Source organism: Medicago truncatula, chromosome 1 (assembly GCF_003473485.1).
Source record: "Medicago truncatula cultivar Jemalong A17 chromosome 1, MtrunA17r5.0-ANR, whole genome shotgun sequence".
Classification (NCBI taxonomy): Eukaryota; Viridiplantae; Streptophyta; class Magnoliopsida; order Fabales; family Fabaceae; genus Medicago; species Medicago truncatula.
In genome coordinates, this window is record NC_053042.1 from 38,992,956 (window position 1) to 39,015,045 (window position 22,090).

The 22,090-nt window shown below is 31.6% G+C and overlaps 3 protein-coding genes across 4 annotated transcripts; 1 reads left to right on the forward strand and 2 right to left on the reverse strand.

The window, feature by feature from the left end:
• Positions 1-1,310: 1,310 nt before the first annotated feature.
• Positions 1,311-8,458, reverse strand: LOC25484607 (protein PELOTA 1). The gene is made up of 15 exons (XM_013613468.3): positions 8,209-8,458; positions 7,963-8,124; positions 7,213-7,287; positions 7,079-7,135; positions 6,832-6,877; positions 6,466-6,541; positions 6,153-6,228; positions 6,016-6,048; positions 5,067-5,135; positions 4,779-4,885; positions 4,237-4,309; positions 4,102-4,140; positions 2,677-2,771; positions 2,008-2,114; positions 1,311-1,748 (listed from the first exon to the last, which is right to left on the reverse strand). The coding sequence occupies exons 1-15, from the start codon at positions 8,257-8,259 to the stop codon at positions 1,675-1,677; spliced, it is 1,140 nt and encodes a 379-aa protein (XP_013468922.1). The 5' UTR covers positions 8,260-8,458; the 3' UTR covers positions 1,311-1,674.
• Positions 8,459-11,762: 3,304 nt separating this feature from the next.
• Positions 11,763-12,783, reverse strand: LOC25484608 (alpha-galactosidase). The gene is given in 6 exon segments (XM_039831139.1): positions 11,763-11,858; positions 11,953-12,011; positions 12,120-12,195; positions 12,278-12,386; positions 12,389-12,438; positions 12,605-12,783. Coding segments are annotated over 6 exon segments (543 nt in total). The 3' UTR covers positions 11,763-11,788.
• Positions 12,784-14,630: 1,847 nt separating this feature from the next.
• On the forward strand, positions 14,631-18,899 carry LOC25484609 (COPII coat assembly protein SEC16). 2 transcript variants are annotated; one of them, XM_039828933.1, is made up of 5 exons: positions 14,631-14,787; positions 14,944-16,752; positions 16,843-16,967; positions 18,439-18,679; positions 18,775-18,899. In XM_039828933.1, exons 2-4 carry the CDS (start codon positions 14,955-14,957, stop codon positions 18,670-18,672), a joined length of 2,157 nt encoding a protein of 718 aa, XP_039684867.1. In that variant the 5' UTR covers positions 14,631-14,787; positions 14,944-14,954; the 3' UTR covers positions 18,673-18,679; positions 18,775-18,899. The 2 variants fall into 2 exon arrangements, with proteins under 2 accessions (XP_039684867.1, XP_013468925.1); XM_013613471.3 differs by having other exon boundaries at positions 18,439-18,882.
• Positions 18,900-22,090: the final 3,191 nt, after the last annotated feature.

The window sequence follows — 22,090 nt, forward strand, 5'->3', positions numbered from 1 at the left end:
TATTATTAGTGTTATTGAAAAAGATAAGTATAGTTTGTTACAACATGAAAATGCAAAATATCTATACTTCTAATCAACATCAAAATAATTTTTATTAAAATCAAAATTTCATAAAATTTACTTTTCGTAATTTATACGTATTGGCGTAATAAAAAGAGCGGATAAACGGACATTGATTACCTGTTATATGTAAAAGGAAAATTTGGATTAACTCCTCTTTAAAAAGGAATTTTATAACTTTTTCATTGTTCTTGTTTTAACCATAGCAACTTAATTCTTTTTCTTTTTGAATTTTAAATATAAATTCAAATTTACACCATAGTTATAGAGAATTTAAAAACTAACTACCTATTTTAGTTTTAGTAGAAAAGACTACCTATTTCAGTTGAACTTTTTGTTATAGTTTTTACCAAATTCAAATTTAAAAAGATTTAAGTTGAATTTAGAAAGTGAAATCTAAATAATTTTAAACAATATACATATACAAAATTAATTAAATTATATTATAAAAACATACATATACACTGAAATACAATCGAATAAAAATGGAGAAACGGACACAATATGGTCCCATCTGCACGCATAGGATTAAAAATTATAATCACCTTGTATTTCTAACATTTATTAATTTTTTGTATGATGACATATAATATTCATTCTCATATGACATACAAGACTCAAATAGTCATATTTAATACATAAAAAATGAGGAAAATAAGTACTTTTTTCAATATGTATCGTGGTATTGTGTGTGATTGCAATGCATGATTATAAGAATCATGTTCAATTTATGAGAATGAGAGAAAAGCAATCATGTATGATTTATCTAATATTCAAAATTGATTTTTTAATTTTAAACTTACAATATGTTAATTCTTTCTTTATCTTTTCTTTAATTAATAAAACATCGATTCAACAAGGTATTTAAGTTGTTTACTTTTTACGTAATTCCATCTCAACAAAAATAATAAATTTAGTTGTAGGCTTAACCTGTTGTGATATTTTTCTTAGATTAATCTGTCTCTTATGCACTATTGTGATATTTATAATGTTAAAAATAGGTGTTCTTGGCACTACTCCAATTAGCACTCCACAAGTAAAACTACTTACATCAATGGGGCTCCCTCCATCTCCACTCTATTATATAACCCAAAAAGTTGAAAACCATGCCAACAAAGTCTATTTATGGACCACCTTCATAGGTCAATTGATGGATCACTTCAAAATTGTATAATTATTTTCACTCAATTAATTAATGAGATGAAAGTGAAAAAGATAACAAAAAATAAACATTCTAAAAATAAAAAAGATTAAAAGTAATATACACAATAACATTATTTATATCCTAAAAAGAAACGAATGGAGTGCTAACCAAGTAGTGATGGGAATTTTGAAGTATAGATTTTACATTTAAATACCAAGGAGCACAAGTATCCACCCCATAATATAGATACTCGGCATCAAATATAAGTAGTAACTATTACATATCATTGCTTGGTTTATACTCTATACTTATACTACAAGCCCCCTGGTTCATCATATCTGGCAAACTCAGAATCCCACTTGCCTAGGAGTCCGGAGGGACGGTTGCAACATCAGCTGTGTGTTTAATAAGAATAGTATAAAATAAATAACATGAGTGCCAACACCGACTTGCTTGACCAACATTGTCCATTACATCTCCATGTCTTCAAGATCGGGGAGAGGAAACCGAAGAATTGCAGCAATGCCACTTATCTGTTCTAGTTCTGTTCATCAATGCAAAATTGGCAAAATAAATATAAAAGAAATAGAAAACTCGATTGTAAATGTTTAAATAGATGTTTCGTTTACTTTCACATAGCAGCATCCCCAACGAAAAGTGGGAGGAAGAAAAGAAATTGAAATCTTTGGTTTGACCATCCTAATACTTGTATCTTCTTTACCATTATTTACGGGTTTCAGTTCATTGGATTCTAAGATAAATAATCCCACACTCCAAAGAAATAAGAAAGTAATAAAACTTACGTTCTCCAGAGACATGCATGGATGAAAATACATGGACAGAACCTCCAGAATCCTTGACTGAATTGACCAAGTTAACAAACTTTTTCCTGGTTGGTATATCTGCATTCCTATAACCAAAAGCATGGAGATATATTTAAGTCACAGTTATCAATCACAACATCAAAACGAGCATTTTCTGGATTGCCTTACATCCCAAATCCCAAGCTAACAAGCAGGATGGCAAACAATCGCAAAGATAAAATCTAGTTATCATGCTAAAATGGCTCACAACTAAAATGCATTTTTATAAAATAAATTCTGAAGTTAATTGGAAGTAGCATATACTAACTTTTTTTTTATCTAAACCATTTCCAAGGATGTCACAGCAATATACATGGCTGATCATTTTATTTTTTAAAAAGCAGGGTACATCATTGTTAAAGTGAATACAAATTAGAGAAATGCTATAGCAACATACTATTGGACACCCTTTTGATTTTCAACATACTCTTATTCATGTCGATCCACTAAATCATGTGGGCCCCACTCTCTGTTTGGTGAGATTCTAATGAATTTCATCAACTGATAAGGAGTAGATTGTTAAGTGTGTTAAAGAGTGCTGCCAACATTTCTCATGAATTAGATAGAACAATCAAGCATGCTGTCTTCAACTCAGAATATCTTACAAACCTGAAAAGTGAATCTGCAATGAGAAGTGTTTGCACAGCTAGGCGTTCATGGGCAACCTCAACATGTTTTGTTCCATAACAAGCACGTGATGAATCCTGTCCCACCCCACAAATATTCAATCAGGATATCTAGATATCTGAAAATGCAACATTTAGGTAGCCATTTTCTCGACTTTGATGTGACATTTAGTTTAAGGGAGAAACACAGGATAACTAATAAAAAAATCTGGATCAGACATCATATTTTCATGCATATAATAAGTTAAACCGAGGAGAATGGATGGCTTCAAAATGTATTTTGTGCTGGTTTTTGAATTTTATATATGTATCTAATCTACTACCGATTCAGCTGTAGATACTGATACAGTACTTGATACTCGAATACTTGATATATGTTTAGCTTGTGATATATTTCCAATGCCTAAGCTGAAAATAAAAATCTTATTCTTCACTTTTGCCTTCAATTCTATAGCGTTTTATTTATATGAGATTTCTTAAATTAGAGTTTTGATCTTTCATAGATAGAGTTTGAGAGATTCTTGATGAGTTCAACTCTGATTCATAATGAATAAAGTTAGTAAAAGAATCTTAGAGGAATGCTTGATTATATATATAGAAATCCTAAGCTAGCTAGATTTCTATTAGCAGCCAAAACTGTTACGAATTAAGTTTTGGACAGTAACAGGGCGGTTACATGGTTTGCTAACTGAATGGCAACTAACTGAAGGTTAGTTGAGATAACTCTAATTCTATCCTCTATCAATTTATGACCTATGAGATCTAGTGATCTAAGTATTTTTTAGTAACAATTTGATACTATGCTATGTCATCATATCCTATCATCAAAGCAACGAAATTTGTAAACAAAATTTCTGTCGTTGTATAACAATGGTGTTGTATTGGATGCCTTTCACCCATACTTATATCTGTATTCATGTATCATAGAGCTAACTAATTATATCACATATTCAAAATAAACAATTACACGAGCTTGAAGTAGTTCCCCTGCACTGGTAAAGGGGAAAATACAGTTTTGTGATAGTATTTTTTCTTTATTAGAAAGCATTGGGTAACTTAGGTTATAAACACTGGACAGCAAATTAGAATAAAATATGAAAATGAAATATCATGGAAAATGTACTGCTCTTAAGTAGCCTCAATAATACAAGCATCTAAAAATTATAGTAGAAATTCATCGTGCAACTGAATAAAAGATCAATACTCTTCTTTCGGACATGATATAACTACGAGCAATAAAAGTTACACAAAGATCCTATTGATTCAGTTAAACTTAGAGTCTCTTATCAAAACTTAAACTGAACCAATTCTCAAATTAGTGGCAACAGAAATTTTAAAAAGGGAAAATGACATTTCAACCATAAATACAGGCAAAGTAAAGAAGAGCATTTCAAGTATAGAATCTTACATTTGAAAGCATATCATAAAAATCCTTCAGAACTCGAACCTGAAGAAAAATAAAAAATAAATCTTGTTTCAGACTCAACTAAATAGGATAAAGAAATAACTCGGCAAAAAATGTCTAGCAAAGTTTTGATGGTACCTCTTGTGCTGCCTTAGTATCTTTTATCATGTTCATGACATTTGGAGCATCCAGAACCTCTTTTAAACTATGCCTACAGATAAGAAATTCTAACGTGAATGAGGTAAGTTAAATCCACCAGCAAAGTCCATCCAAAAAACAACAGTGTGTGAATCTATGACTACTGACATTTTTTCTGCATTTTAAGGAAGGCGTGAGATTTGGCATTCACTTAAAATCTTACATATGGAGCAGATACAACAACAAAACATAATTTAATTGCAAGCCTAAAAAATGGGACAACTTTAGTAGAATCAAGTGTTAAAATACTGGAAAATTATGGGTTACAACAATAAAAAATCACAGCTGACTTTGCAAACCTCAAAAAATACTCGTTACAAACAACAGCATATCACATCAGGGAGTTTGTGTAAGTCAACCTACATCTAATTGACTATAATTTTCATGTTACTCAAATGCTAGTTACCTCACAAGGCTTTCTTAAACTCATAGAAAAGTAGGAATAGAGAGAAGAGAAAATGCAATGAAGAAAGCAACCGTACTTGTATCCTGAGGTCGTGTGCGTGAGAATGATGCGTGACTTGTTTTCAATAATAGGTCGTAATTGCCTTCTTTCTGCCTCCAAAAATAAGTGACGGTGAAACTGATCCTGTAACAGAAATAGTGACATAAAATATAAATAATAAGTATAACAAACACACTATACCAAATCTTGTCTAAGCTTTTGCATGTTTATCATTAAGAAATGTGTGTGTGGTATCAAATTTGTAAATACTCACTAAGAATGAAGAAACCCAAATAGAAAGAACAGGGAATAATTAATTACATACTTTTGTAAATCCAGGACTTGCAATTACAGCACAACGAACCACGTTGAAATCTATATGTCTCAAGAATGCCTAAAACAGGACAGCAGAATCCATTAAACTTGTACATTCCCCTTTCTTAATTTTGTTGGACAAATTAATAAATATGTTATTAGAGATTGAATAAAAGAATACAGCCAAAGATGAGTATAAGATATCCTCTTAATTGAGGAACAAAGAAACATAGAAAAGTCAAAGCCATCAAAGGGAAGCCCGGTGCACTAAAGCTCCTGCATTACGCAGGGTCCGGGAAGGGGTCCCATCATTTTTGGTGTATTGTACACAGCCTTACCCTGTATTTTACACAAGAGGCTATTTCCAGGACTTGAACCCGTGACCTTTCAGTCACGTGACAACAACTTTACCGTTATCCTGTTTTGGAGGGTCCCTCCTCAAAGTCATCAATATAACAAAAAGATGTTTGAGACACGACATCGTCATCCAGGCCTATCATGCTACTGGATATATTGTCTTTAGCAAGACACACATGCTCAGTACATGGGTGATGGGTATAATATTGGCCATTTAGCATAATCATCTCACGCTACATGGGTATCGGAATGACATTAAGGCGGTGAATAAAAAATGAGCAGCCAATTTAGATCTAGAGCCACCCAAATCAGCTTATGGTAATTTAAGGGGTATATGAAGTCACATCGTATCATTAGCACTAGTGACTAAAGAAGGAGAAGGCAATTTAGATCTAGAGCAATATAAACCAAGTTATTCAGATTTGAGGAGTACATGGACTCACAACATATCATTAGCACTAATTCTATAAATTGAATAAATCCCTTCATATTGAAAAAGAAATTCTACAAATCATCATAAACCCATTTTCTATATGGAATATATATTACAAATCAGAATAAATGCTAAGCATGAGAAATACAAGTCCTTGGGAAGAATTTACCTGCAAAACATTCTCAAAGAACTTATTCAAAGCCTACAAAAAGAAGGACAATGCTTTAGAAATGGAACAGTCATGTTATATAATTCATTTACAGATGTATATAACCATTGTAAAAGAGAGGCAGACAGAGAACATACTCTCTCGTAACCAGCAATAGCAGGCCCGTGCTTACGAGGAATTGAAGCTTCTATCCGTGAACGAGTAACAGTCATACTGTTATATCAGCCATAATACGATGAATAAAGTCATTGCAATGGCAGAATTACATATCAAAATTCAACTCAAACATCAACAAAAAGAACAAGTAATTAATATCACGGGTTTGTGGTTACCCACATAAATCAAACACGCCTGACACCAACAATCCTAATACTCTATCAAATGCAGACCCAAGAGTCAAAAATCTTCTTAATATATAAATGAAACCTATTTAATGAAAGCTACTAATACCTTTTACCAATAAGGAGGATATGGGCTAATCCTTCTTGCATCAACACCACAGCTAGATCAGCACTTGCAGCAGGATCTGCAAAATAAACAAAGGAATTTGTTTACCATATAAACATTATTTACACCAACAATCATATTACAAGCCGAACAGATGTGGACTGTGATTTTCATTTTGAGTACTAAATTCAAATATGATTCTGTATGAAACATTTCACTTTTCCACCATTTTTCTTACTTAAATGGATGCAGGACAAAGATAGTTTACATATAATAGTAGTTCTATGAATTCACATGGTTTCCATGGACGCATATTGGTAGGAACGCCTATTATAAAATTGAGAGTTTATCGGATAACCAATAACATACCAGAGGCCTGCTGGAGTACCTCCAAAGCATAAGAATCCCAGACATCCTACGAAAGGCAAAACACAATCTTCAGTAATATTGATTTTCTTCGAAAAGAAACTGTCATAAATCTCCCAAAATTTTCATATAGTTCTAACCTAAATGATATATCTAAGTGAAAGATCTAGTTGATAACTTGATATGCACGTGAAGCGTATATATAGTTATACAAGACAATAGAAACAGTAACAAGATTCATATCAATTACCTTCCTGAGCACAAAAGGTCTTTGTAGCTCAAGTTCTAAAGTATGGAATGCTCCTATCTGCAGCAAGTAGTCAAATATTAGAACTCAAATTTATCAGTTGACACTGAAACCAACAGTTCCTGTGAACCAACTACCTTGACATGTTCATTCTCTAGAATGTTCTTCCCACGAATGCGCAAAACAGAACCTTCTTTGTCATAATCCACACCCTGGAACAAAACAAAGATACAAGACAAAACTCAAAAAGAAAGTCAAAACCCTATTATTATTATTATTGTTACATAACAAAAAGAGATTAATTTCTATACACCGACAGTGTAAGACTTTGTACACATATATAATTAAGAGTTCAATGGTTATACACCGTCAGTGTAAAATAGTTTCACAACTACATCCAACGAAAACTCATCAAATCGCCACATAATCTCACTTTATAACCACTACCACATACTTGATTCTTATTGGATATCAGTGTAAAACTATTTTACACTAACGATGGATGTTCTATATTCTCTATGCTTAAAGAATTTAATTAGTATATACCATTAGTGTACAATTATTTTACACAGAGATCAAATGGTGTGTTGCTTGCCACATCAATTAATGAATATGAAAACATACGAGTTGTCGTATTTATTAATTGACATGGCAATACATCATTGGATGCATGTGTAAAATAACTTTACACTGTCAATGAATAGTAACTAAACTCATAATTAAATCACACTCAGAGCCACTTTCATATGAGATTAACTTGTATACATTATCGGTGTAAAAAGTTTTACACAGTCAATAAATCACAAGTCACAACTCACAACCATTACGACGACAGTGTAAATAAATTAAATCCTAATAAAAACACACACAATAAAACAAGTACATACATCTTCAACTTTAATTTCCAATTTGAGTTTAACACGTTCAGCATCTCTTCCACCATTGGCAGCTTCTCTAAGAACCTTCCTGATAGTAACAGCCATGATTGAATCACCAGGAGCTATCAAATTATATGCATACCATAAATCATCTGAATCCACTGGCACCATCTATGAATAAAAAAACGCAAGTTAATAACAAATTTTGCAATCGAATTGAATAATTGTGCGGAAATTGGGAACTGAAAATTGAACCTTAACGCTTCCAGGTCCATTGCGCACGAAGTCTTTGCGAACGATTCTCATAGCTATTGATTTTTCTGCTACTTCCTTTACTTCTCTTTTTGATGAATTGTATATTCAATTCCAAGAGAAAACTGATCCGGACCAGCCGGTTCAACCGGATTTGACACGGGTCCGGAAGCCCAAAAGAATCGGTATATAATCGAACCCGGTTTACAGAAACGTTCGGGAGGGAAGAGAATTGTGTCGCTGACACTTGACAGTTTCTTGGTACTTTTTTTTTTTAAGGAGTTTTTTTTTGTACTTATAAGTTATAAATGTATGATATATATTTTTTTTTTATTCAAGTAATCTAGTGGTTAGAATTCCACAATTTAATTTTGGAGAAGTGGGTGTCCGGGGTTCAAACCCCAAACCCTGCATGTAATATGCAATATCGCTACCAACTAAGCTAAGCTCACAGGTATCTATTTCTACTATGTTTAAAAAATTTCATCAGACAAGGGTTCTTCAAATACTCCCCCCGATCATTTTTATTAGAAACAAATGTGCGAATTTTTTTGGTCCTTTTTATAAGAAGATTGACCAAGTTTCAAGTATGTTTGAAGCAAAATTTCATTTGTGCCCTTATTTATTATAAGTTAGTGGAATAAAGAGGAATTAATTTAAGGGTATTCATGAATTTTTTTTTAAATGTGAAGTGTATTAAATGAAGATGACTATTTCCAATGTATTTTTTAGTCTTGATGTTTTATGTCTTTTGTTTTTTGTATAAAGGATCGGAGGGAGTAGTATTTTTTATCTGAATTTTTGGTCCTGTTTTCAAATTAACACATGTGTTACATTCGAATTTTTGAATTATTTTTTATACTTATGTTTAGGATATTTGAAAAATCTCTCTTACAAATTTTTATTTCTTTGCAATAGATGAGTTAAACGTGGATTTAAAACTTTTGACGCATACAAATGAACATTTAATTTATCTTTTGTTGAAAAAAATTTACATTTTTACGGGGGAAAAATTTATAATATTCAAATCATTATTGTAAAAAAAATTACTCAAAAAAATGAAAAATTACATATGACTTGACTATAAAATATAGACTAAAATTGTGGTAAAAAAACTTATTTTTTTTTTTTTTAGTCTGTCAGACAACTGTGTGACCATCCCGATCAGTTGAACTAGACTGAGAACGATCATCTACAACTGAAGACGATGCACACATCATCATGATCGTTAATCATGCTTTGATCACACGGTCATGGTTCATCCACCTGATGTATGGTAAAAAAACTTTTAAAGACCGTTGTTTAAAAAAAAATAAACGAACTAAAAATAAAATATCATATATTTACATGGAGTAGAAAATTATCTCCCTACAATTAAAACGCCCAAAAGGTTGAAAGTAATCCTATAAGATATCTTGGACAACTTAAAGACTCATGTCAAAAAACAAAGCATTAGAGCGAAAAATAATAATTAGAGGAGACAAATATAAAGAACATGAGACAAATATTAAAAAAATTAGGATAAGTATTTGTCATCATAAATCTATAAAAAATATGAAACAAGTATTTGTCAAATGTTTATACTATGTATAAAGAATGCTTAAATGTTCTTTTGGTCCTTTAACTATTTAATTAGTATCGCTTTGGTCCCTTAACTAAAAAAAGGATTGTTTGAGGATTTTAAATTTTTTTTTAGTCTCGTTTTGGTCCCTTCTGTTAGGTTTCCGTTAGGGTTTTAAAAAAAAGGTTAACTCCTGGACACGTGTCACCTTGTCATTGGCCCTGAGTTTTTAAAATATATATATTTTTTCAAAAAAAATCCCAAAGCCAATGACAAAGTGACACGTATCCCTAAGTTAACATGTGTCACCTTGTCATTGGTTCTGGAAATTTTTTACAAAAAAATAAAATATATATATTTAAAAAAAAATTAAATTTTTTTTTATAAAAAAGAAAATATATTTTTTTTCGTAAAAAAAGCCAATGACAGGGTGACACGTATCCACACTTAACGTTTTTTATCAAGAAAAGTGGCTTTGGTGCTAAATCCAACTGGGATAACTAGCACAACACCCAATTGAATCCAAGGTTGATGAACGACACCGATTTCCAATTTTTTCTGAGGTAGATTGAGTGTTGTTGGTGTTTTTGAGATGATGAATTTGAGTTTTTAAATATTTTATATTTTAAGCTTGAATATGAATGAAGGTGTTGAAGATGATTTGATTTTGTTTGGAGATTTGTCTTTTTTTTTTCTTTGTTGTTGTTGTTGCTTATTGGGTTGTTGTTGGTGTTGTTCTTTTTTTCTTTTTCTTTTTCATGAAAGTGTTGTTGGTGGTGTTCTTATTTTCTAGAAAATGGGGGAAGAAGATGAAGAATTTAAGTGGAGAAGATGAAGAAAATAAATTAAGTTTTTCAGTCAATGCCAAAATGACACGTGGATAACAATTAATTTTTTTTATTAAAACTAACGGAAGGGACCAAAACATGTAACGAAGATAAAGATAAAATACCAAAACAATCTTTTTTTTACTTAAGGGACCAAAATGATACCAAATAATAACTTAAGGAAGGAAAATAGCTATTAAGCCAAAAGGAATTTAAAAGGGAATAACAATTTGAATATTATATTATTATTATTAATTTATGTATATGTGTATGTGTGTGTGTGTATATATATATATATATATATATATAAATGAGAGGACCCTTTTTTATGAGAGGGTTCAATCTCAACCATTGAATAAAAATGTATGGCTGAGATTAAATGAGAGGATTTAAAAAGTCATGTGTTCCCCCCTTCTTTCTTTCTCCACCTCTTCATCTCTTTCCCTGCCTGCTCTCTTCCAAAATCTTTCCTCCTACCATTCCAAAAATTCATGGAATACATCATCCTCCTTTATAGAAGCTTTCAAATTTTCGGCAACAAATCACAAACAATTTCTATCAATTCTATGACATTCGAATTCTCTGAGTATTTTTTAAGGAGTATATAGAATTTGCAGTGCCTTATAATCAATTGATTGATATTGATACTATCATTTTTCAATTTATGTGAAAACCCAGAATTAAGCAAACAAAGTTAACCTACAAAATCCAGAAGAATAGAGAATGAGATTCTTGAGAATAAATGTAAAAACCCATCATTATTTTTGACAGATCTAGATTTGAAGAAATAAGGGGTTTTTTTTAATTAATTACAATCATTATAATGATTTTGCAAGATAATTGTTATGTTGATTATCACAGCTTGTTGGAAGAAATTGCAGGGAAGAACAAGTAGCAGGCGTTATTGAATTTGCGAGAGAAAACTGGAGGAGAAAAAAGTAAGCAGGAAGGAGGCACATAGGAAAAAAGAATCAGGTGCAAGTGCAATGTACAATGGGTGTTTTAATCTATACCGTACATTTTGATTTAATGGTCATTATTTCTTCCTCTCATCTCTCACAATAATAACTACTCCTCTTATTTGATACATCTCCTATATATATATATATATATATATATATATATATATATATATATATATATATATATATATGAGTGTGTGTGTGAATATGAGAAGCACCATCACCCGTTCAACTCACCATTCACACATAGAGAAGAAGATTGGTCTTCCAGAGTTTAACAAGGCTTCACTCATTGGTGGGTACCTAATTTACAAAATTTATGAAACTAATAAGTATTGATTTTTATAAAACATGTATGTAGATGCTTATTTGCAATTGAATACTATTGATTAAATACCTTTCTCTAACGCTTATACCATTATTTTCACAATTGTCGTACTTCAAATAGTCTACTCCCTAAAGAAAATTTTAAATTAGTGTTGGTTAACAACTTATAATTATGCATAATATAATTTTGGTAGAAATGAAAATTGGCTTTCAATAATGAATGTATATATGATATACCCAAGAAGCAAATGTTTTGGCATCTTGTATTTCATGTCCTAGTGATCCAGGCATGCGTTTACTACAAGTTAGATTTCTACATAAAAATTGTAGATATTATAAATAATGGTTAAAAAATAATTGTTATGATCATCAAATATAATTTAATATGTTGATACCCAGCATCTGAATAAATCCCCAACTTCAAGCCTTTCATGTGAACATAATGAGCCAGAGCCTTGATTCCCGAAGGAAACGTTGAAGATGAAGAACATATATACCTGTATCTCGGATTAAACTTTCATTAATATCACAACCGAAATGGTTCCAACTATTCCATCTGAACATCATATGTATAATTGATTACCAAATTATGCACTTAATGAAAAAAATGTGTATGCATTTATTTTGTGTATATTTTAAAAGGTAAAAAAATGAAAAAAAAAAGGTGATATATCTCAATTAAAGATAGATGTGAATGTATACATAGAGAGGGTATAACATACCCCATGGGAGGTGTCTGACCAAGTCCATTTTGTAACAAATAACTCTTAACCTTCTTTTCTATAGTAGATATTTTGGTTTTATCGTTGGTTCCTAATAAACGAGCAGCTGAAGATGATGGAACACTTGCAATATTCACTAGCACTAGGATGTAAAACACAAGCACCATCACCCTAGCCATTGCTCTAATTATTTGCACTTCCAATGAACTTTAGGAGAATGGAAGATGAATGTTGCATAACCATAGTGCTATATATATAGGATCAAAGATGCAAACAAATTTGATGATTGCTTACTAACAAGGAGAACAAGTAGAAGAAAAAAAACTAATATTGTTGTTAAAAATGAAAACACGTTTTGGTCTGTTCATCAGCTTGACAACTAGATCTATTCAAGTGAATTGAATATAATAACAATTTATATCCTCATTATAACGATACACATCATTCTGTTGTCATCTTTTTATATTATTTTTGCTTTTATATTTTTTTTATGCTTGCCATTTTTGCTTTTCTATTTTTAATTTTTATATGTAAATTCTCTTGCTAAGAAAATATATATTTATATATAATTTATCAATCATATAAAATTTCACATATATTAAAGAAAATTACTACCGCAAATGTAAAATCTAAGAAATTGACTCAGGAATATACGATTGATCAAAATAATAATTACTAGTGCATTAAAAAAATTTAAAACGATACTTATGTTAGAACAATATTTTGCAAATTGTTGGGAATTAGGGAGTATGGCTCTCTCTCCGGTTCATGTATTCTCTAACAATTTTTAACTAAAATATTTAGAGGATACTGAGTTTGATGTAATTCTAATATTCCATAACATATCAATATATTTTTTTTTCATTTCTTTGTACGTGTGTTCCATCAATCAGTATGGGAATATTTCCTTTCTTACACTCCATGCAATATTCTATCGTATATTCTCTAATCATACATATACACACCTTAGTTATTTTTAAGGTAAAAGATACAAAATCGCCATAGAGAGGTAAATTTCTCCCCCTCATCACACAAAGGATATGTAAAAGTATGACCGAAAAAATTACAGTGAGTTAAAGACTTTTCTAGATGTAAATTAACAATAACAATTAAATGAGTCAATATATATGAGTCAATATCAGTTTATTTATTTTTGTAAAAAAAGAATCAACTTATCTATTTTGATGAAAATAAGTTCAATTTTTTCTCTTAGAGCATAAGCGGCGGGAATTCAATATCAAGTTTTCAACACATTTTTTTTTTTTTTACCAATTTCTTAATTATAATTATAATAGTTTTATTGAAAGAATATTATCAAATATTTACTAAATTATATAAAAGATGATTTAGATGGTTATTTGAACTAAATATGAAAAGTTGTACGTTCCAGTTTCCAAAACGACGATTTTATTTTATCTTGAAAAAACACTTAAAACTATTTTTTAGTTTTTCTTTTGAAAACTAAGAAACATATTAAATAAGGTCAATTATATTTTTTTTTTGTTAATTTTAAAATCATTTTTTAATATTTTAACTAAATAGATAGGAATTTTTTTGAACAAGAACTAGATACATAGAAATTGTGTATTTGGCTGCAATATTCATAATAAATCTAATAAAAATAATTTATTTCAAAAACCACAAAAAATATGATTAAAGCTATTTTAGTCTATTCGTAGTTTTTCTTAAAATAAAGATTTAAAATGGTATTAAATGTTTTAAAAAGAAAAGGAGAATATTTAGGTCAAAATTTTCTTCACCAGATAGTAGAAAATGATATCAAAATCTTGACAATTAATCTTCACATTAACCATGACCAATTTAAATGGACTAGTTCAGTTTTTAAAAAATAATTCTTTACATTAACAATGATCAAAATTAATAGTAGATATTTATAATGATAAGATAAGATAAGATGAAGATAAAAATCTCAATATTTTTTAACGGAGAGATGAAGCCCCTATAGTATTTGCATGCAAAAACAGGTGGCACGTTCTTTCCCCTCCACATTTCATCATTGTCTTCCTAGCACGTGTCTAAGACAAGAACAAATTATTAATGATGAATCAAAGTTCACCCATATTCTTTTCCCTAGCCAGTGAATTTGGCCATAGAACCGACGGTAGAACATAGCCAGCTCTTTGATGTTTTGAAGCTTATTATTTATCCTACATTCAGTTCAGGTAAAACTCTGATTTTCCTTCTTTTTTTTCTTCTTCTTTCTCTCATTCGTATTATTCTTTTTTCAAACATATTTTGATTCTATAAACTGTGAAATAGCTATGCTGTTGTGAGTTACAATTAACATGCATATATAATTAAGTTGCTTGTTCAAATAGGGCATAATAGGATGGATTTGGAAGAAGCAGAAGATGAAGAGAGGGATACTATGATTACTAGTACTAGTCAACACTGGTTTGAACCTAATACCAATAATGGTAGCAAAGTGAACTATGTGTTCAAGAAGGGACTCAATATGGGAAAGAAGATATTAGTTTTTGGTTTTGTAGCCACTTCTGTTCCTATTGTTCTTCCAGGTTTTGTAGTTGCTTCTGCTATTGGTCTTGTAGTTTCCATGCCTTGTGCTTTGTTCTTAGTTAGCCATAGTTGTACTCAGAATTTAATGAGTAAGTTGCTCCCTCAGCCTAGTCCTACTTATCAAGGACAGGGTCCACTGCTACTTGAAGACGTGCGTTTCAAGCAAGATAGTGATATTACAGATTTGAATGAAGAGGATGAAGCAAAGAGAGACAATGAAATGGTTGATGTTAGTGAGGAAAGTGTGATATTGGATAATGATTATGGGCAAAGGGCTGTGAACGAGGAGTTCGAGCCGGAATTATCACATTCAAGTGATGCCAACGATGTCATCCAGTACAATGGTTCTGAGAAAGACAGCACTGATTATTTCTCTGAGGAGGAACCTTCACCACATAAGCTTGATGATGAGAAGCCGATGAGTGGAGGTACAATTATGGAAGGGTTTGATGAAAGTGAAGAATTTAAAGAACCCTTCGAGTTTGGTGTCACAAATGTTGTTTTAGAGGAATGTGGAGATGAGGTGGAAGAGGGTGATATAGAGGAGGAAGCAATGCATAAAGAAACAAAAGGGCTATTAGAAAAAATTAGAGATGAGGGTAGAAATGATATGAGAGGAGAATATGCAAAAGGAGTTTCCAGTGGAACAAGTGAAAGCCATCAAGATATTGGTTCAGTTGTTGAAAATGTGGAAGCAGAACAGGAAGACAAACATGATTTGTGGACTGAAGGAGAAATGAGGAGTCAAGAAGATTCAAAAGTATGCGAGGATACAGTTCAATCAAGAAATGATGATGATAAGGGTAATGTTTGCAATGAGGTAGAATTAGGTGAATCTGCAAGAGGTAATTTAGAGTTAGAGGTTGATGGCTCAAATGATTCACAGCAGCCGGTCACTGAAACTTCTGAACTGATTGATGGAAGAAGTTTTCGAGATGAACCAATTGGCGATTTGATGATAGAAACACCGGTTCTCAATATATTGGTAGCTGAGGACTTGTCTGAGGTTACCAATGACAAAATTGATACAAATGAAAATGTGGAAGCAGGACAGGAAGACAAACATGATTTGTGGACTGAAGGAGAAATGAGAAATCAAGAAGATTCAAAAGTATGCGAGGAGACAGCTCAATCAAGAAATGATGATGATAATAAGGGAAGTGTATTCAATGAGGTAGAATCAGGCGAACCTTCAAGAGGTAATTTAGAGTTAGAGGTTGATGGTTCAAATGATTCACAGAAGCCGGTCTCTGAAACTTCTGAACTGATTGATGGAAGAGGTTTTCAAGATGAACCAATTGGTGATTTGCGGATAGAAATGCAGGTTATTAATATATTGTCAGCTGAGGACTCGCCTGAGGTTACTGATGACAAAATTCATACAGATGAAAATGTTGAGGAGGAACTTGAGCCTATTATCCTGCAGAAAGGGGAGTTGGATGATATTTCTGACCTTGTGAATCAAGAAATGCAGTTGCATGGATATAATAAAATAATGGACTCATTAGATGCAGATGCTACAGAAATTGCTGATGAAAGTGAGCTTCATTTGTGTGACGAAAACAGAATAGATCCTGGCGCGTACTCATATACAATTGATTTGCAAGAAGGTTAGGCCATAAATTTATATATGTGGCATTTCCATTCTGAATTCCATTTATTTTTTGGGCCAATGTCTGAATTAATTTATTTGCTTTCAGAATCTTCAAGTGTTACGGTTGACATGCATACAGATTCAATGGAGGTTCTTGTTTCGTCTATAGAACTGGAGTCCAGGTCTTCTGAATGTTCCGCTGAAAAAAACATTGTTTGCCCTTCTGAAGAGGTAAATGTCTAATTTGTGTGTATTTTTCAGACATTCTTGATGTTATCATATGATGAATATACCTTGGGAACGATGGAATTATTTTTATTTTATTAAGAACTAGTTCAGTAGGACTTGTCTTGGAATTCTGGGTAATTGCATGCTTTTTGATCTTTGTTTCCATGTGGAAAAAGTTACACAAAATGCATGGTAACATGGTATGCCCAACATATATATCGTCAAGAAATAGGTTTGACTGAATAATATATTGAATTTCATTCATAAAACTTGAATACAAAGGAGAGATGATGATTATATATACATACTGCTGTAACTATGCACAACAGAATAACCAACTAGCTGAGTATAAAAACTAACTAACAAACTGAGGAGAAACAGTAAGATACATCAGCTTGCGTATCATTCTCCTATATTTAGTCGGATTTTCTAGAAGGTTACTGCTGTCTTCTGATAAGGGAAGATTAGGGTCCATAGGGATGGGTAGAGGTTTGCTACTAAAAATACTATATCTTCAAGGAGCTGCAAGGTCTATTTTCTTATACATGTGGAATCCCTTGGATGACTTGGCTATTTCCACTTTTCCAGTCCAAGGAAATACTTCATGTTTCCAATAACTTTCAGCTTTAACTGTTTTTCCAACTTTAGTTGTGTGTTTGATGTGGCAAAGCTTGATTGGCTCCATCCAAGATTATGTCATCTACATAAACAACTATAATAACGAATGAATCATTAGAACCTTTGGCGAAGAGAGAATTGTCGGCTATGCAACTTTTGAATCCAAGGACAGTGACGGTTGAGGAGAACTTATCTCAAACCATATAAAGACTTGTTTAATCTTCCCAACATTAAAAAAGTCAAGGTTTTGGCCATAGGGAGTGTGAATCTTGATTCTCACATATAGCTTATTGATGTCCTCTATATTCCTGAATTTTTGTGTCAATTTAATCTCAGCACGCACTTTGTAAGTGCTTTAACCTAACACTCAACTATCTCTGATTTTTTTCTGCACATCACAATATGAAACTAGATCATAATAGAGACTGGAGATGTATAAGTGCATCCAACACATTTGTAGGCCTGAAGCAGAAATTTAAGGGAGGATGATTTCCGAGCGAGTTTGCGTGAAAAAATTAATGAATTATGTAATGCAGGATTCAAACCTTGGTCTCCAAATTACAAAGTTGAGTGCTTTGCCAACTATGTTACAATTATAAGTTACGAGTAATAAGTTTTATATGCGTCATTTACTCACACTAAACTACCCTACAAGTCTCAATTATAAGCAAAAATAACTAACTTCACTATTACTAAAAAATTTAGTTAAATGCAATTAATTTTCTTGATTTAAAATAAAATGTATAAGGTCATGTTTATGGTGTTTGGCTCTGTTGAATTTGCTTATCTGAAATATTATCATGTGAATTAGTACACATTTTTATCACTATCAAGCTATTTACTCTGGGCTTTGCAGGTTTCATTCAATGAGGAGAACATATGGAAACAGATTCATGTCATCCGTACGATAATAGGATATGAAGGTACAATCCAAGCATCATGTGCGGATGAATTGAAGGCTCTCTACATCTTCACCGGAGTTGAACCCCCTACTTTTGTCAAGGAGAACCCCTTCGATCTTGTCGAAATCAATGAAAAGCTCCACTTTCTCATGTCCATAGTCGGAGTCAAGACAACAAATGGGCCTTAGAGTGCTAGTATGTTACACATCCTTATATTGTTTTCTGATTTCTATAAGCTTCATTTTGCGTTTTCTTTTTAAATATGTTTCTGAAGGTTTCTTTATGTTCAGAAATTAATGCAAGTGGAAGAGTGTATGTTGGACTATGCTTTTCATTTTTATTCATGCTTCAATGTTGACCATGTTTGGAGAAATAAAATTCAAGTACACTTTGGAAAAGTGGATGCTTGTACAGAGAGCAAAATCAATTTTATTTTTACCATCACTTTAATTTCTATGTTTATGATTCTCTTCAGCAACAAAACTTCCATAGCTGAAAATATGTGAAATTAGAAACTTCTTGTGGTGGGTGAGACAAACAATTTTTCCATCTGTTCAATTATAATTATATGATATGATTAAAATTGTTTCTTGCTCTAAATATGCCTCTTCTTCCATAATTTTCCCCTCCAATAACTTAACAATTTTATTACTTTTCACTTACATATTATTTCCTATGATTTTTCTATTATTTAAACTCTAACTTCATAAGCTTCTTTAATATTTTGTAACATTTTTGGAAACTTATATATTTCAAATAATAAATTCTACGTTGTGATTAAATTTTGTAGATATAATTTAAACTATTATTTCAACGTGTAGATAGCACAAGTATAATTACTTTAATCTAATATTTTGTATAATTATTTTATAATTTATAAGAAAAATTCGATCTATTAACAAAAAAATTGGAGACGATATATTAATAATAATTAAAATATTAAAAAAAGCACATTCTTATGTCATTTTTTTGCACACAAAATGATGTACACAAAAGGAAAAAGACACAAGAACCCTAATCTATTTTGGGAATAGTCTTCTAAAATAACTTGAGGTGTGTAATCCAACCAAGAGAAATCGTGTATAGCAACACCATGGGCAGTTATCTACGAGAAAAAAAATAGGACATATGGCTAAGCTTATGTAAGCAATTATCACATCTAGTTTTGAAAGCCAAAATTTAGGGGGATTCAAAAGCCAAAACATCTAAGCTAGAATCACATTTAAGCTACAAATTGCTCAACTAGTCATGAGCAATTTCAATTGCATAGATTGCTCCAAACAACTCATCAGACACTAGTAATGTAACTGTCATAGTGATAAGTGGTGTATTTCACCATTCAACATGAAATCACTATGTACCTTAGAAATTTGAGTCAAGTATATTGTTGTTGTTTAAACGTTGTCCATAACATGATAATTATAAAGTTGTTTGATATGTACTTCATGAATCATATTATGGGGCGAGTCCTTTTGCATAACAAGAGTAATATCCAAGGGTCCAATATTGAACTAGACAACATGAGGGCAAAAAGATAATTATACACAAAATCATTATCACATAAATGTTTTGGTAGATCACATGATATTCTTGTCATTTGAGTAGCATTAGTGTGTTGCTAGATACCGCTCACTATTTATGATATTAAATATAATATTTAATATTATTGCAACGTTGCAGGAACCTACACGGTCACATACAAAATGACAAACAAATGATAGATGTAAGTGAGGCATATTATTTAGCAAAAACCAGCGAGTGGGTTAATGGGCTTACATAAGCCCAGTAGTGATTGCTTGACTTGCAGAGAACGCAAATGATTTTATAAATAGAACCCTTGTGATGAAGTAAGAACACACTTAATCAAATTTCACAATTAAAAAATCCTAGTTTTCTGAAACCCTAAAAATTGTCCCTCTGTCCAAGCCTTCATTCGCAAGTAGCTAGTACTTTGAATGAAGGAATATGTTCGTGTGGACTGAATAGAGGTGTTGTCATCGAGTAGTGCTTGTAATCATTAACTCTGTTAGTTTGACTTCAAAGGATAAGAGATTCAAGAGCTAAACACATGAATCCTTACATTCTTTTCATATGTGATTAATGATTTAATCAAGATTCGTTCATCTATTTATTTCGCTAAGAGGAATAAAATTTTGAAAATTCCTCTTAAATTCGAATAGACCTCCACCTTCGGACCCTTACCTGCCTCAAGTATAATGTGCAACAAAAAATCCAAGAAAACCTGATTTACTAGGAATACACTAACAACAAGTACAATTGATGCATGCCTGAGAATATCATGAACATGGACATACTACCTCTTCACGTATTCTGGAAAGTGGCCGGTAAACCTTTCCTTGACCAGACATAATCCAACCTGAGTACCAACATATATCCTCGAAGGGATGCGTATGAGGATGAACATCTTATAGGTTGAATATGATGGCGTTGATGTCGAGACAATTAAGGATCAACCTATGGTTACCCAGTTTTGCACGGCCCCTTCCAGAAACAAAGTGTATGGAAGGATTTTAAGTTCAATCCTCTTCGTGTCAATTTTAAGAAATCATGCGCCAGACACTTTTTCCATGCACCAGGCGCTTTGGTCATGCGCCTAGGCGCTTTTTTCATGCGCCTAGGTGTTTCAGTGTAAATCCAATTATGAAATACCTTTTTTCTTCGTCCGTTTTGGTGCTTTCTTCAATGTAAGATGTCTTGGAACTTGGGAACATAATTCTACCCTTTGTAACGTCTTCTGAGGCCTCTTGAATATTCAATCTTCTTCTTTTCAAGGACCACAAAAATCTTTGGATGTCTTGCTTTGCTGATTTTCATGATTTCTTCGTGAATTACATCAAGAACACCCTAAAATTGCTATGTTTCAGAAAAATTCTGATTACAAACTCAAATATAGAAAACATTACAAATGTTCCAAAATCGTAGGCAATTACTTTAATACTCCTCCATTTTGTTGGTAAAACCTACTAAAAAAGACTGAAAAACATGCTACAGATAACGTAAGATGACCTGTCATCATTAGCCTATTCTCATCTTATACCGTTCTTTTTCATTTTATTTTAATTATCTATTAGGCAATGGCGGTGTTTTCAAAAAATGTTCTTTTGATATTTGAATTTTTTTTTATATAGAATTTATATTTTTTGTAGTTATTTTTTTATTTAAAATTTATCTTATATATTTAAAATTTTACTTAAAAAAGAATTACTGATTTTTTTGTTGGTACAATTATGATTTGAACTTTTCGTTGTGAAAAATAAAAAATGAGTGTGTTGAAAAGGTAGCATAGTGTTTTATTTTTTTTTAATCTTATTTTATATTGACTTTTGAAAAGTTATCTTTTATAAACTTGGAGTTCTTTTTTTACTTTTTTTTTTTTTAAGAAGTTAAAATGGAAGTATACTAACAAACAATTTTACTTTCCCTGAATGCTGGAGAGAAGCAAAAAGAAAATTGTTGTTACATCGGATAAAGGGAAAAAACCATGAAAACAAAGCTAAGAAAAATTACAAGCATAATAAAGGATCGAGCCACCACCTGTGCTTGACTTTATCTTTATCATAAAAAATTACTCACTTGACCTTATCT

Bases quoted from the DNA above. Each gene is read 5' to 3' on its own strand.
- LOC25484607 (XM_013613468.3), bottom strand. From the start codon at position 8,259: ATGAGAATCGTTCGCAAAGACTTCGTGCGCAATGGACCTGGAAGCGTT. The intron at 6,229-6,465 runs GTATTAGTAGCT...CTGATATAACAG, and splicing joins ATCCTCCTTATTGGTAAAAG to TATGACTGTTACTCGTTCAC. The intron at 1,749-2,007 runs GTAAGTTTTATT...ATTGATGAACAG, and splicing joins CATGCATGTCTCTGGAGAAC to AACTAGAACAGATAAGTGGC.
- LOC25484609 (XM_039828933.1), top strand. From the start codon at position 14,955: ATGGATTTGGAAGAAGCAGAAGATGAAGAGAGGGATACTATGATTACT. The intron at 16,753-16,842 runs GTTAGGCCATAA...ATTTGCTTTCAG, and splicing joins TACAATTGATTTGCAAGAAG to AATCTTCAAGTGTTACGGTT. The intron at 16,968-18,438 runs GTAAATGTCTAA...TGGGCTTTGCAG, and splicing joins TTGTTTGCCCTTCTGAAGAG to GTTTCATTCAATGAGGAGAA.